Source organism: Electrona antarctica (assembly GCF_951216825.1).
Source record: "Electrona antarctica genome assembly, contig: scaffold_249, whole genome shotgun sequence".
Lineage (NCBI taxonomy): Eukaryota > Metazoa > Chordata > Actinopteri > Myctophiformes > Myctophidae > Electrona > Electrona antarctica.
Window position 1 is genome coordinate 2501 of NW_027637452.1, and position 17282 is coordinate 19782.

A 17282-nucleotide genomic window follows, 5' to 3' on the forward strand; every position below is an offset into this window, starting at 1 on the left:
ACTTGGGTGCTCTAGGCCAGGGGTTCTCAACCCGTGGGTTGAGAACCCCTCGAGTCGCCAAATTATTTTGGGGGGTCCCCAAATTATTGAAAAAAAAAAAAAAAAAAGTTTTTTTTTTTTTTTTTTAACCAACTGAATGGCTGTAAAGTGGAAATGAAGAGTTTACATATAGTACACATAGTATGCATACACCTTCCCTAATGATTATGGTTTCAGTATTTATTTATGGTGTATTGTCTCTATTATTAAGGTTATTGTAGCAGTCAATTTATATTGGGGGTCAGGAGGGGGCGGGGCGGGGGTCCCGAGACGTTGCCAAAGCATTTGCGGGGGTCCCCGGCCAAAAAGGTTGAGAACCCCTGCTCTAGGCATGGTGATGGTACCATTTAGTCATGGTGTTTAAAGCCATCGTATTTGTCTGGGACACAAACGCACCACAGCCTTGTCTTCTTCGCCTCATGTGGCCATTCTTCAGTGGTGTAAAGTATATTTACTTAAGTACTGTACTTAAGTAACAATTTGAGGTACTTTTACTTTATTGGAGTATTACCATTATGTCCAATACTTTTACTTCTACTTCACTACATCTCGGATCAAAAAATATTGTACTTTTACTCCACTGTACAATTATTTTAAAACTTGTGTTACTATAGTTAACTTTGTTAACTTTGGCTTCGGGGTTTTGTCCAAATCACCCAAATCACTTAATGCTCCTTTAAGTTCATTCCAATACTTTTGCACTTTCACTCAAGTACCTTTTGATTTCTGAACTTTCACTCAACAGAGTACTCCCCACTACTCCACCCCTGCCATTCTCATCTCCCTCATGTCTCCTCTGTCCATGATGTCCATGACGTCTCCACCAAGAGAATCTAGCATGTGCCTTTGATACTCTTGTCCATATACAGTATACACGATGATGCTTCGCATACTTGCTCATTGCATGAAATTTACTGCGTTCAAATGAATTCAACGTGTATTATTCATGTGATGCTAAGGAAGTAATCACACCCTGCTGTCGGTGTCAAGCTGGACGCATGCATACTCCACTTTTAAGACCACCTTATCACTTTTTTTTGTGCCCTGATTTTGCCGTGATTTTAGTACTTTTTCTGTTTTGTATGCATCTATGGAGTTAACATTACTCTAATCGACGCCCAGGTGTGGTTAGACTAGTGTCTTCATGTGTCTTTTTGGTTTCTCAAAAGGCCCAATCGAGGCCCAGGTCAAAAGGCCCAATCGAAATGACAGTGATATAGTGACATCACACTATCATCCCCTCCCACTTTATCATACAACAACAGCTGTGGGTGCGGTACTTAATGAACCAGTGGGTGTGGCCACATAAAACATATTTTTTTTCATTTTCTGTACTTTTTTGAAAAAAAAAATCTTTCTCCTAGTATAATCATATCATGTTTTAGGGGGGCACTCCATCTTTAAGTAACTATTAATAGCTTTTAAAACCTATAAGTAAAATCTTAGCTTAACCTAAAAAAAACTACCGTTTTTGAGTAACTTTTTCAACACTGGTGACGTCATGTTGTAGTTTTCCCAACCACTGGTGACGTCATGTTGTAGTTTTCCCAACCACTGGTGACGTCATGTTGTAGTTTTCACAACCACTGGTGACGTCATGTTGTAGTTTTCCCAACCACTGGTGACGTCATGTTGTAGTTTTCACAACCACTGGTGACGTCATGTTGTAGTTTTCCCAACCACTGGGGACGTCATGTTGTAGTTTTCCCAACCACTGGTGACGTCATGTTGTAGTTTTCCCAACCACTGGTGACGTCATGTTGTAGTTTTCCCAACCACTGGTGACGTCATGTTGTAGTTTTCCCAACCACTGGTGACGTCATGTTGTAGTTTTACCAACCACTGGTGACGTCATGTTGTAGTTTTCCCAACCACTGGTGACGTCATGTTGTAGTTTTCCCAACCACTGGTGACATCATGTTGTAGTTTTCCCAACCACTGGTGACGTCATGTTGTAGTTTTCCCAACCACTGGTGACGTCATGTTGTAGTTTTCCCAACCACTGGTGACGTCATGTTGTAGTTTTCCCAACCACTGGTGACGTCATGTTGTAGTTTTCCCAACCACTGGTGACATCATGTTGTAGTTTTCCCAACCACCACCACGGTGAGTAGGTTAATTTTACCCCCTAAAAGTGGAGTATGCGTTGTGTTCCTTCACTCTTTCTGCATTCTGTCTCCACTACCGTTGCATTGACAGAATGTCCTGCTCTAAGAGTCTTCGCTGCAGGACGTATTGCTGTTTTCACATCAAAGCAGTGCTATATGTATATATATATATATAATATATGGTCACCCGTTTGGAATGTTATCAACCAATAATCACCAATATGTTCTTTATCAAGACCATGCCATGGAGACAGTATGGGCATTTCCTACATGCCACGAGTAGTAGGCCACTATAGGAAACACGGATGTGAAATCACTGCCGCCGAAGCAAAAACATTGCGAAACCGCGCTATACAACAATGTTGCTTTTTGTTTACTTACGTGGCCGTTTAAAGCCCTATATCCACACCAGAGCGTCAACATGCACCTCCTTGCAACATGCACCTCCTTGCAACCATTATTCCCAATGTCAGTTGCAAGGAGTTGCATTGGTGTAGTTTGCTTTGTTGCAAGGAGTTGCGTGTAGTTGCAAGGAGTTGCAGCTGGTGTGGTTTGGGCATAAAGCCCTAACCACACCAAAGGGTCAAGACGGTTTTAGCGTTGTCCCAGCGGTGTGATGTGTCTTGTTGCACGTTGACCCACGTTGACCCTAGTGATTCAACGCATGGAATTCAATGGCCCCAAACCACACCAAAGGGTCAAGACGGTTTTAGCGTTGTCCCAGCGGTGTGATGTGTCTTGTTGCACGTTGACCCACCTTGACTCTAGTGATTCAACGCATGGAATTCAATGGCCCAAACCAAACCACACCAAAGGGTTGAGACGGTTTTTGGACCCAAGGAGTTGCATGGTGACCCTTTGGTGTGGTTTGGGCTTAAAAGTAATAGGGTTAGTAGTCGAACAACGTGACCAACTGACTGGCTGACAACATCATCAATATGTAGGGAATGTCCATACTGTCTCCATTGCATGGTGGTCTTGATTAAGAGCTGATGATGAGGGAGATTAAAATCATCTGATAACATCTGAAACCGCTACACATGGTTGAACTTGAGGACTGTGTGCTACAAGCTCTCAAGTTCCTACATGTGTGTGTCGAAACAATACCACCTTGTCTCTACAGCATGTGTGTGTGTGTGTGTGTGTCTTGTGTTTGTGTCTTTTTTTCCTTCTCCAGACTGTAATTGTAATCCGTTGGGCTCGGTCAGTGACCGCTGTAATGCCACCACAGGACATTGTATATGTAAGGAAGGCACGGCGGGGCCCAAGTGTCAGGACTGTCTACCCGGGTATTTGTGGGACAATGGCTGCAAATGTAAGTATAGAACCCAAAAACACCCCCGTCTCCTCGCAGCCTCCCACCCGCCCCGAGCCCCGGACCCCTCCCTCCCTCCCTCCCCTGCTTCCTGTCTCTCTGACTGTCCCTCCTGCTATAGCACTCTGTCTGTCTGTCTGTCTGTCTGTCTGTCTGTCTGTCTGTCTGTCTGTCTGTCTGTCTGTCTGTCTGTCTTTATTGTCACATCACATTACAAGTAACATGGGTGAGATTATTTTTTGTGCAGGCTCATCATTGCAGTTAAAAGAAAAAATGCATAGTACATGACTAATCTACATGGTATATTTGTATGCATATAAAAACAAATAATAGTGATGTAGCCTACGTGTATAATATATATAAAGTAGTCTACTAAAACAAGAGACCAATTCAGTTCAGTCTGTGCAGTGTCACCAGACCTAGTTCTTGTTCGTCTGTCTGTCTGTCTGTCTGTCTGTCTGTCTGTCTGTCTGTCTGTCTGTCTGTCTGTCTGTCTGTCTGTCTGTCTGACAGACATCTAGGCCGTGACATGGACTAACCCAAAGATGAGGTGTTTGTTTCATTAACCGTGTGTCACATAGTAACTACAGAACACGCTAGGTTTGAAGTAGATAAGTTGCTTATTCCAATTCCCTGACAATGTATCTTTGGCAGATCTGACTATGTCTTCACACAACGTCACTGCGTCACTCCTAAAGAGGGAATAACTACAACTGCTAATAGAGGGTATGCGCGTGACATCATCATCATACCCGGAAGTTATGAGGGAACGCCTACTGAGTGGCAAAAAACTACTTTCTGGCCTCGACAGCCCCTACATCCAAACAGAAAAGTCATATCTGATTGCATTAAATGACTTTAAACAACATTAAATTCACTTTATCACTCACTTTGCCACACGATCTGCCATTCACTTTATGGATGCGCAGCATACCCTCTATTGAGTCCATGGATTGTGCCTTTAGGTGACGCGACGTGGGCAAAGAATGTCATGCAGGTACTCGCGTTGAAAAGCACCGTAGAAATCGAACAATAGCTTACTGTACAGTTCATTTTTGTAACAATAGCTTACTGTACAGTTCATTTTAGTTTGCTGTGCCAGACACAGATGGATGCTCATTAAAATGTGCTGTTGTGGAGGATGGATATTATGCACGCACACACACATACACACACACACACACACACACACAAGCGCACACACGCACACGCATGCACCCACGCACGCACACACACGTGGCGTTGTGGAGGATGAATATTATGCAGCGAGGATCAGCACTGTCATTCCAAACAGCTGTTCCTGCCACGCCGAAACGTGTGGCGTCGTGCACACGACACGCACCACCAGCCCCACACACACACACACACACACACACACACACACACACACACACACACACACACACACACACACACACACATCGTCTATATTGGTTGTAAACCAACAGAAATACCAGATCTGTTGGCGCTTTCAGATTGTAGATCAGTTGTTTCCGTTAACTTCCGTGCGACACTGTTGTAAGTAGTTATAGGCTACTATATGGCATTATTTTAGGGGAAAACGTAAATTAAAAAATGGAGTTACAAGGTTAGGGTTAGGGTTAACTAACCCTAACACTAACCGGACCACCATTTGATGACATTTAGCCTCAATATTGTGTCCACAATTCCATGCTGTATTGATGTCGGTACAGTAATAGGAGAGATAGCAGATAGCAAACGTAATTGGTCAAAATAACAATTCTTCTACATTCTCTGATTGTGTAGACCCGTGAGGGTCCATTTGGTTTCATTTTACGCTCTCAAAGGTTGAAGATCTATACGGGTCCATATGGTTACCATATGGACTGTTCTTTGACTATATGTTCTTTGTTCTTTGTCTATATAGAAGTGTCTATTTGTACGTCTCTAAATGTTTTGATGAATTGAACAATTTACAATTACAATTTAGGCATTTAGCAGACGCTCTTAATCCAGAGCGACTGAACATGGTGGACCCTCTTGTAAACAAGTGTAATGCTTAATTGGGTCGTCCACTCACAGTTAACAGTCTTTGTATTGAGTTTGTGCTTGAAATGTACTGTAATTCTGCAAACTGTTAATACATATTTCAATCAATCAATCAATAACCACCTTCCCATCATTATACAGTGATGTAAATATAGGTTTCAATGTATTTTAGATGCATTCCAGGGACATTGTATGAGTCCTACTTCAACGACGTTAGGGTGACGTCGTGATTGCGTGCTTTCTCAATTTAGTGAGGCCAAGGATGCAGGATGCTGAGGCTATTTGCATTACTGAATTATAGCTGGGGACCACCTGGAACCCCCTCAAGGACCACTGGCGGTCCCCGGACCACTGGGGACCACCTGGAACCCCCTCAAGGACCACAGGCGGTCCCCGGACCACTACTCTAATACAGAGATGTGATTATAGCTGGGGACCACCTGGAACCCCCTCAAGGACCACTGACGGTCCCCGGACCACCTGGAACCCCCTCAAGGACCACTGGTGGTCCCCGGACCACTGGGGACCACCTGGAACCCCCTCAAGGACCACTGGCGGTCCCCGGACCACTGGGGACCACCTGGAACCCCCTCAAGGACCACTGGCGGTCCCCGGACCACCTGGAACCCCCTCAAGGACCGCCGGCGGTCCCCGGACCACTACTCTAATACAGAGATGTGATTAAGAACCCCCTCAAGGACCACTGGCGGTCCCCGGACCACTACTCTAATACAGAGATGTGATTAAGGACCACAGGCGGTCCCCGGACCACTACTCTAATACAGAGAGGACATTAACCCCCTCAAGGACCACTGGCGGTCCCCGGACCACTGGGGACCAGCTGGAACCCCCTCAAGGACCACTGGCGGTCCCCGGACCACTACTCGAATACAGAGAGGACATTAACCCCCTCAAGGACCACTGGCGGTCCCCGGACCACTGGGGACCAGCTGGAACCCCCTCAAGGACCACTGGCGGTCCCCGGACCACTACTCTAACCCCCTCAAGGACCACTGGCGGTCCCCGGACCACTACTCTAATACAGAGACCACTGGCGGTCCCCGGACCACTACTCTAATACAGAGACCACTGGCGGTCCCCGGACCACTACTCTAATACAGAGATGTGATTGGTCCCCGGACCACTACTCTAATACAGAGATGTGATTGGTCCCCGGACCACTACTCTAATACAGAGATGTGATTGGTCCCCGGACCACTACTCTAATACAGAGATGTGATTAAAGGACCACTACTCTAATACAGAGATGTGATTGGTCCCCGGACCACTACTCTAATACAGAGATGTGATTAAGAAAACACAAAAAAAGGATGCGCTTGCAGATCTATGTTGCATTCTGTACTTTCTGGAAAAGTGCAACGTGCGCAGGAGGACTTTACTGTAAACGCAGACATTTACGCAGCCATTTAATTTAGGTAATGATGAAGGCACTGTACTGTACTATCACTTACTGTACAGCAACCCCCGCTTAACCCATTTTGGGCGGGAACCCCTTTTGGTGTTTTAATCATTAGGCCTATGTTATACTTTAGCTATTGAAAAATAGCAGATCTACAAGCTCATAGCGCGGCACCGAGTGCCGCGCTATGAGCTTGTAGGTCTGCTATTTTTGAAAAATCGTGAAAATGTGCCTCAAATCTTTGAATATTCTTTCAGAGTTTCAGTTTTTAACTCAAATCTTTGCTTCTGGAGAGGTCCCCTGGAACAACATATTTTCAGATGGGGGGCGGAGGCATATTACATATATTTTTTGGGGTCCTTGTCATGAAATATTGAGCACCACTGATACAGAAACATGAGGTTTTTCAGAAAAAAAAGGCATTTTAAAAAGATTTTTTTAAAATTTTGACGTCAGGCCTAAATGGGTTAATACACTTTACTTTAAGTGTAATTGATTTCCACAAAGAAAGAAGACATCGTGGGGGGGGGGGGGGGGGGGGGGTTGGGGGGTCACTGGCCAAAAGTAATGGACGTCCACCATGGAACGTGTCCTCAGAAGTACAATCATAACGTCGGCGTTTAGCAGATGCTCTCGTCCGGAGACATTTATACAGGGAGATGTGATTAATCCTAGAGTCAACACATGGCAGAGTAGCCTAAATGCAGCAGTAGACACACGAGTGCCAAGAAAGCAATGTATGACTAAGACTAAATATCTATGTGTCGCTGTACGTCTGTCTGTACGTCTGTCTGTATGTATGTCTGTACGTCTGTCTGTACGTCTGTCTGTACGTCTGTCTGTACGTCTGTCTGTACGTATGTCTGTAATCCACGTAACTCGAGAACCGTTCGCCCCACCGACTTCACACACGTTCCCACACCCCCCCACAGGGCGTGCAGTGCCCGGTGTCAAGTCGGTCGGACCCACGGTTGTCGAGAACCGCCACAAAAGGCCTCTGGGATAGCTCTGACACAACACAACATGACATGGGCATAAAAAGGGACACAGACAGATGGGTGGAACGGGTACTCTGACGCGGGTACAATGGGTATTGCGTAGCCAGGTGGGGCATGATTCTCCAACTTCTATCGTTACCGACTCGGTGCTCTACAGCCGGGCACCGCTCTAGTAGTGACAATTTCGTCAACAAGTCAAAACTAGACTTAAAGGTTAGGGAGGGACTAGCCTCTGTACCCATGGGCTTTTATTGTCAATCGCATAGGGGAGGGACTAGTGGAGAAGAGATCCAGTAGAACTAAATGTCAGGGAGGGACTAGTGGAGAAGAGATCCAGTAGAACTAAATGTCAGGGAGGGACTAGTGGAGAAGAGATCCAGTAGAACTAAATGTCAGGGAGGGACTAGTGGAGAAGAGATCCAGTAGAACTAAATGTCAGGGAGGGACTAGTGGAGAAGAGATCCAGTAGAACTAAATGTCAGGGAGGGACTAGTGGAGAAGAGATCCAGTAGAACTAAATGTCAGGGAGGGACTAGTGGAGAAGAGATCCAGTAGAACTAAATGTCAGGGAGGGACTAGTGGAGAAGAGATGCAGTAGAACTAAATGTCAGGGAGGGACTAGTGGAGAAGAGATCCAGTAGAACTAAATGTCAGGGAGGGACTAGTGGAGAAGAGATCCAGTAGAACTAAATGTCAGGGAGGGACTAGTGGAGAAGAGATCCAGTAGAACTAAATGCCAGGGAGGGACTAGTGGAGAAGAGATCCAGTAGAACTAAAAGACGAGTGATTTTATGTTTGGTCTGCGCTCGGGTGTTGCGTTCTGAAAATCGCAGATCTACAAGCCCCACAAAGTGTTGCACTGAGACAGGGTGTGAACTTGTAGATCGGCTATTTTCAGCATGCAAGCAAGTGTAAACTGAGGCATTATATATGCTTCATGCCTGAAGTTTACTTTAGGCCTTCAAGGCCTGCCAAAAGGTTTTCGTCGACAAAATCAACTGTAGATGTAGTCGACTAAACTCCTGTGATATTAACAACTCTAAGATATATTAATGATAATAGTTCAATTTTGAAAATGAGTGGTTTTCCCCTTCGACTAAGTCAACTAGACTAAAAGTAAAACCTTTTAAAAACATGACTAAAACTAAAATAGTAGTATTCAAAAGACTATGATTAAAACTAAATCAGCATTTGCAGTGTGTGGCTCCTTGATGTGTGGCTCCTTGACATCCACAGGTGTTAGCATTAGCGTGGATGAGACATGTAATCTGCATTCAGAGTCAGAGAGTGCAAATTAAAAACTCAAATCTCTTGCCAAACACCGGCAGCCTCCGTGAGGCACACCTAGTTCACGGTAACTCCTCTGCAAATATTGTCCCTCATATTAAGCCATTCTGGACGGGAACCCCTTTTGGTGTTTCAAGCATCATGTTATACTTTAGCTATTGAAAAATAGCAGATCTACAAGCTCATAGCGCGGCACCGAGTGCCGCACTACGAGCTTGTAGATCTGCTTTTTTATCTTGAAAATGTGGCACAAATCCTTGAATATATATTATTTCAGAGCAAATGTTTTTAACTCATATCTTTGCTTATTATACAAGCAGTGGTGAGGTCCCTAGAACAACATATTTTCAGATGAGGGTCGGCGGCCAAATACAGATAATGTTTGGGTGTCCTTGACATGAAATAGTTTGAGAACCACTGACATAGAAACATCAGAAAACTGTTCTCAGGTCTAAATGTGTTAAAAGCAAACACGATGAATCTCATCACCTCGCGATCACACATCGCTGTGCCTGGATCTGTTTACGGGTGGATCAACAGCAAAAAATAAATTTGTTCCGAGCACATGCAGTTCCATCATATTCCAATTTCCAACCGAGTTGCCTTTTCTTTGCTGAAAAGATGGTTACACAACAAACTAGTCTGCATTAAGCAGCGTTCTGTGCCAAAATGTTACCAGCTAAATGATCATTTGGAACCAAATGGACCCTTATGGGTCTGTAACTCTGAGAGTGTACAAATGGAACCAAATGGAAACGTTAGGGTCCATTTGTACACTCTCAGAGTTAAATTAACATTGATTTTACAATATAAATTGGGGTCTCAGAGATATAAATCCCATTAAATGGGGGTCCGTAGCCTAATGCATATCAAACTAGGGGTGAAAATGGTGGAAAATCACTGCTAGAGCCGTAAAGATCTTCTGTTATGCAGGGGGTCCTTGGCAGGCATACCTTTTCTAATGGGGTACGCAGGCTAATTGGTGTCAATTTGGGGGTCCTTGACCTGAAAAAGTTTGGGAACCAGTGATGTAGGGGCTGTCAATCAGATAGGACTTTTCCTCTCTGTCCATGTTTTACTCTCCCAGACAGAGGATGTTTTCTTATTTATTCTTTTCCTGATGTGTTCTGGTAGAGAGAAAAAGAAAACAAGATTATTATTTTTTTAGTTGCCAACCTACAGAATGGACATTTTTCCGGACAGCCTTTTGCTCTCAATTCCAAATTGTTACGCATCGAAAATCCCCCACCGTTCATTTCTCAGAGCTCTGGCTTTAGCGCGCGTCAGGCCAAAAATGTAATTCCTGCCGGGGCTAAGTACCGTAATATGACCAGCTCACCTACCGCGGGGATCTGGGAAGGTCACAGATGCAGCGACAACCACTTTCCATCCGTCTCCCTTTTGTCCTTGAATGAACCGTACGAAATATTACAGTATGCCTGATACAGGGCTATGGCAAAAAAATGGTAGGAAAATTACATGCATAAACCATTTTGACCTGAGATCAGATTCTAAAAAATGTCTTCTACATCCTGACAGTTTTCTGAAAAAGCTATGTTTCTATGTCAGTCATTCTTCGATTTTTCAAAAATAGCAGACCTATAAAGCTCGTAGGTCGTATGAGGTTGTAGATCTGCTATTTTTCAATAGCTAAAGCATAGCATAATGCTAACACCAAAAGGGGTTCCCGCCCAGAATGGGATAATGTAGTACAGTCTAAACGGAACTCAGACACAGGTGAAACACTGCTTGTATAATAGGCTCAAACTTTATGACGGAAGATTCAGACATCTTACATTATGCTTTATCAATGTGTAGTGGTCCCTTTCCATGTCTAGGACCCTCAAATTAACATAAAAAAGATTTGTCTGGGACCTGGCTTTCCACCTCGGAGGACAGCCTGATCTGTGTTACTAAATTGCCGTGCGGATGGTATCATTATGTCATGTTGTAGTCATTGTTTTGTAGTCATCAGGATGGTATCATTATGTCATGTTTTAGTCATTGTTTTGTAGTCATCAGGATGGTATCGTTATGTCATGTTTTAGTCATTGTTTTGTATTCATCAGGATGGTATTGTTATGTCATGTTGTATAGTCATTGTTTTGTAGTCATCAGGATCATATCGTTATGTCATGTTATAGTCATTGTTTTGTAGTCATCAGGATCATATCGTTATGTCATGTTATAGTCATTGTTTTGTAGTCATCAGGATCATATCGTTATGTCATGTTGTAGTCATTGTTTTGTAGTCATCATTATGGTATCGTTATGTCATGTTGTAGTCATTGTTTTGTAGTCATCATTATGGTATCGTTATGTCATGTTGTAGTCATTGTTTTGTAGTCATCAGGATCATATCGTTATGTCATGTTGTAGTCATTGTTTTGTAGTCATCAGGATCATATCGTTATGTCATGTTGTAGTCATTGTTTTGTAGTCATCATTATGGTATCGTTATGTCATGTTGTAGTCATTGTTTTGTAGTCATCAGGATCATATCGTTATGTCATGTTGTAGTCATTGTTTTGTAGTCATCAGGATCATATCGTTATGTCATGTTGTAGTCATTGTTTTGTAGTCATCAGGATCATATCGTTATGTCATGTTGTAGTCATTGTTTTGTAGTCATCAGGATCATATCGTTATGTCATGTTGTAGTCATTGTTTTGTAGTCATCAGGATCATATCGTTATGTCATGTTGTAGTCATTGTTTTGTAGTCATCAGGATCATATCGTTATGTCATGTTGTAGTCATTGTTTTGTAGTCATCAGGATCATATCGTTATGTCATGTTGTAGTCATTGTTTTGTAGTCATCAGGATCATATCGTTATGTCATGTTGTAGTCATTGTTTTGTAGTCATCAGGATGGTATTGTTATGTCATGTTGTAGTCATTGTTTTGTAGTCATCAGGATGGTATTATGGCATGTTGTAGTCATTGTTTTGTAGTCATCAGGATGGTATCGTTATGTCATGTTGTAGTCATTGTTTTGTAGTCATCAGGATGGTATCGTTATGTCATGTTGTAGTCATTGTTTTGTAGTCATCAGGATGAGTATCGTTATGTCATGTTGTAGTCATTTTGTTTTGTAGTCATCAGGATGGTATTGTTATGTCATGTTGTAGTTATTGTTTTGTAGTCATCAGGATGTTATCGGTATGTCATGTTGTAGTCATTGTTTTGTAGTCATCAGGATGATCTCGTTATGTCATGTTGTAGTCATTGTTTTGTAGTCATCAGGATGGTATCGTTATGTCATGTTGTAGTCATTGTTTGCCTTCCATTCCTTTGTTCTCAGGTGGCTTACATCATCGTCTCACTTTATTCAGTTTGTCCGTCAATTAAAATAACAACACGCGGGCGGCATTGAGCAGATCCAGTTGTGAGCTAGAAGTGATTGAGGAGCCGTGTCAGGGAACGGCGACCTCGTTATCGTCGCTAACAAAAGAAACAGACACCAAACGGGATTGGGGAAGTTGTCCGACTCTCGGCGAGTTTCACATCAAAGCTGCATTCGGCAGGATTCCTACGAGACGGCATTATCTCTCCGATGTGGCCACGTTAGGAGAGAGAACTCATATTGGATGCTGTAATGCCCACGTCTAATAGAGCTGGGATTGCTCAGCGAGTTTGTTTCTCCACTAATAACACATTAAGACCTGAGATCAGATTCTATAATTGTCTTCTAAATCCTGACAGTTTTCTGAAAAAAATGTTTTTTCTCTTAACCTGTTTTTCAGTGGTTCTCTGTCAAGAACCACTAGAATTACATCTCAAAATGTGTTGTTCCAGCAAAGATTTGAGTTAAAAATGTTCGCTGTGAAAGAATAATTATATTCAAAAGATCTGCACACGTTTTCACGACTTTAAAAAAAAATAGCAGATCTACGAGCTCGTATAGCGCGGCACTCGGTAGATATGCTATTTTCCCAACAGCTAAAGTTTAAAGTAATGGTAAAAGTGGTTAAGATCTAAGGCGTCACAGTGCCCATACCCGAGGCGAGGTTGGCGAAAGGACCTTTCTGTGTGGAGTTTGCATGTTCTCCCCGTGTCCCCTAGGGCAGGTACCCTTACAAAAACATGCAGTAATCCTGGTCTCTAAACTACCTCCCCCTGTCCAGCCGGGGCGCCTGATGGAGGGGAAAGGAACTGGTCGGAATAACGTGTTCCTTCCACGCGCTACGTCCGGCCAGGGAAACTCTTCCCTGTCAGGTGAAAAGAAGCAGCTTGGACTCCTCATGCATAGAAGGAAGCATGAGGTCAGTCCGCTGCCCTCCCCAGGTTGGCAGAGGAAGTGTAGCGCCCAGGATTACATTAGATAATTGACGATGGGTGAAAAAATGGGTTACAAAAAATCGTGGGATAAAAATGAAAGAGAAGAAAATCTAAGGCGACACAGACGCACGCGTTCCAGGTCTTGATGGGATAAAGGACAGAAATGGCCGCCGTCTGCATCGCGGGCCAGCGTGTTTATTCATCTCTGTCGGTTTATTGGTTTGCTTGTGTGTGTTTCTGCCTCCGGCGTGCCGGTGACAGCTTGCGTCCCGTGGGAGACCACGGCTGGCCTCGCCGTTCCATCATCCACAAGAAAGGCGCTCTAATGGACTGTCAATTTTTAGAAGCTGCTGTTGTTGTTGGGCTCGGTCCACACATACAGTGTCAGTATATACTATACAGTACAGTACCTACACTTTTCATCTTTTGTATTCTATTTAGACTCTCCCTATAAATGCATCTATCAAGTCCCTAAATACAGGAGTAGAGTACACTGCGTATCAGTGGTTCATAAACTCTTCAGGTCTACGAGTCCACAGAGGGGTGCCCTGGCCTGCTGTGCACTTTCCATGAGAATCTATGGGACAGTCTATGGAGATTAGAATCTATGGAGCAGTGCCCTGTGTGAATGTATGTAGGGGCGGCGGTGGCTCAGGGGTAGAGTGGCCGGATGGCAACCACAAGGTTGCCAGTTCGAAACCTGTGGGCTCCCCCAGTCAGTGTCGAAGTGTCCTTGAGCAAGACTCTGAACCCCTAATTGCTCCTGATGTGCAGGTTGGTGCCTTGCATGGTTTCCGCCGCCATCGGTGTGTGAATGGGTGAATGTAATGCACAATCTATGTAAAGCGCCTTGGATAAAGGCTCTATATAAATGCACCATTTACCATTTATGCCAGGTATAGCTAATCAGCTTATTGGTACACCTCAGTAATGGTCGTGCCCCGCAAGGCACCACTCTGTGGATTTGTCTATATAGCTTAATTTCTCCCTGGTACTAGCAGAAGTACTAGGGTACCTGGTACTAGCAAAAGTACCAGGGGCACACGCGCGTTTGCGGCAGCAGCCCCCGGGCTCTGGAGGAGCCTGCCCATAATTCCATATGACATCTGTCCTTAAATATCGTTAAGTCTCTGCTTAAGACCCATTTATTGTCTCTGGCTTTTAATCCCATCTGAGTCTAATGTATATCCAGTGTTTGTTTTACTTTTGTCTTTGTTTTATCTCTTGTGTTCTTGTGATGGTGTTTGTTGCCTGTTTGCTTTGCCTCTGATCTGTTCAGCACTTTGTTCAATCTGTGATGTTTTAAACTCTATAAATAAAGTTTGATTGGACTTTGCGAAACAGTAGTCTTGGCAACGGGAGAGGTTGAATGCATAGACATATAAACGTAGACGCCCTTTCTGGGTCTGGAGCGTATGTGCTCAAAGTCCCGGAAAAGATGCGCTGTGATTGGCCAGTAATCACTTGAGTGGCAGCGTGACGTAACGTGCCGTCCACTCTTCCGGCGTACTTCCTCCCCTGTGTAAATTATTCCGCCCCTCCCGTCGACACACGAACTGCAGCGGCCAATGAGGCATCTATTATTTAAATATCTATGGTTGAATGCATGACCATTCTGACTACCCTCATTCTCTCCCTCCTTCTCTCTCTCCCCCCCCCCCCCCCCCAACAACCCCCCCCCCCCCCCCCCACACACACACCCTTCCCCCTCTCCGCAGCCCGGGTGTGCGACGAGGAGCTCCAGCGCTGCCAGAACGGCGGCGAGTGCGTGAACAACGTGCGCTGCGAGTGCGCGGCGGACTTCGCCGGCGTGCTGTGCGAGAAGCGGCGCTGCGAGACGGAGCTGGGCGGCTGCGCCGGCAGCGCGCGCTCGGGCGCCGCTCCCAGTCTGACGATGACGACGGCAGCGGCGTTGGCGCCCCCCGGTGGCTCGGGGTCGCTGCCCTTCGGTCCCTACGCGGTACTACGACCGCTAGCGCCGCTGCTGCTACCGCTGCTGCTGAGCGCCACGCTGCTGAGCGAGACCGCACACTGAGAGGACGGGAACGTCCCCCCCACCCCCACCCGGCCCCACCCCCAACGCCCAGGGACTGGACGCACAACGCAACGATAGCTGACCTGGTTGGAGGTGGAGGAGAGCTATACACCCTAACCCCGCCCCCTCCCGATGCCTCAACAAGACCCCGCCCCCCACCCCGCCCACCACCCAGAAATCCTACGGAAAACCAGACTATAGTAAAAAATATGTTGAGCTATTCTGGACCGCCGAGAAGCTTTGCCGCCGGACTCAAACGGGACACGTGTTGTGCACACACGTGCGCACGTGCACATACGTGCAAACACACACACACACACACACACACGCAAACACACACACAGAGTACATACAGAGTACACAGACAACAAACACACGCTCACACACAGACACACACACACACTCACGCGCAGACACACGTGCATGCGCGCGCACACACACACACACACACACACACACACACACACACACACACACACACACACACACACACGCTGACAATATCGGAATGTGCCAGATGATTGAGGGCAAAACATATTTTCCAGTTGATTTCAAAGAACAAGAAGAATATATCAAAAAATATTATTACGAAGAAAGAAAGAAGTAGAGGAATTGTGAAAAGATGAAACAGATATTTAATTAAAAAAAAGAACAAGAGTTTAACTGAAGATTTTTTTTTCCTTTTGCTTGAGAGTGAGACGCAGCAGCGGCGAAGAGTGGAGCCCCCCTCCCCCCTTCCTCATTAGACCCCAGAGACCCTCGGTGTGTGAGGGGAGGGGGATCAAGGACCACTGGAGAACCACCCACCCAGAGACCCTCAGTGTGTGAGGGGAGGGGGCTCGAGGACCACCCAGAGACCCTTGGTGTGAGGGGAGGGGGATCGAGGACCACCCAGAGACCCTTGGTGTGAGGGGAGGGGGATCGAGGACCACCCAGAGACCCTTGGTGTGAGAGGGGAGGGGGATCGAGGACCACCCACCCAGAGACCCTTGGTATGAGGGGAGGGGGTTCGAGGACCACTGGGGGGTGGGGGGGTCCACACACAGAAACACTCACTGGACCGCAAAAACCCACATCTTTCACCAGACTGGACCGGGCAGCCAGCGAGGTCGCCTGGCCCGCACGGGGTGGCGGGTTAAGGACTCACGGGGTGGCGGGTTAAGGACTCACGGGGTGGCGGGTTAAGGACTCAAAGCCCCTCCAACATCCATCCATATTAACTAGCCCCACCCCCCCACCCCTCAAACAAAAAAAAACAGGCTCTATGCACACAGAATAACTCTTCCGGTTCCCTTCCTTCCCTATTGCTGCGTTTACACGGGCAGATGCAAAGATACAGTCTATACTCCATACCATTGACTGTCAATGCGACATGCAGATACAAAGATGCATCCGACGTTTGTAGCTGATGCAAAAGATACAAAACCACTACTACAAGTTGAAGCTGAGCATGGGTTCGACTTCCAGATGCAAAGCTACAAAGCTATAAAGCTGTAGCCAACGACGTACAAAGATATATACGCAGCGACAACGCCACAACTTATGCTGCCATCTTTGCCCGTAAGGCGTCCATTCTGTTGGTAGGAAGTTAGGGATGCTCCGATCAGGTTCTTTTGGCACTGATCCCGTTCACCGATCGGCCAATACCGATATATTATTACATGTCAAAACTCTTCCTGTGGGGGGAGGGGAGAATGTGTAGGCCTGTCACAAAGATGATATTATACTATATTATCTGATTGACTTTTATACCACAAATAAAAGATCGGTTTCTCCAGATTAGGGTAAA

General features: G+C 45.4%; 1 protein-coding gene across 1 annotated transcript; it reads left to right on the plus strand.

Annotated features, from left to right (window-relative positions):
- Positions 1-3324: 3324 nt before the first annotated feature.
- On the plus strand, positions 3325-16114 carry LOC306918925 (netrin-G1-like; the record flags this gene model as incomplete). The annotated part of the gene is made up of 2 exons (XM_079531763.1): positions 3325-3462; positions 15177-16114. Coding segments are annotated over 2 exons (455 nt in total), but the record flags the coding sequence as incomplete, so codon positions are not given.
- Positions 16115-17282: the final 1168 nt, after the last annotated feature.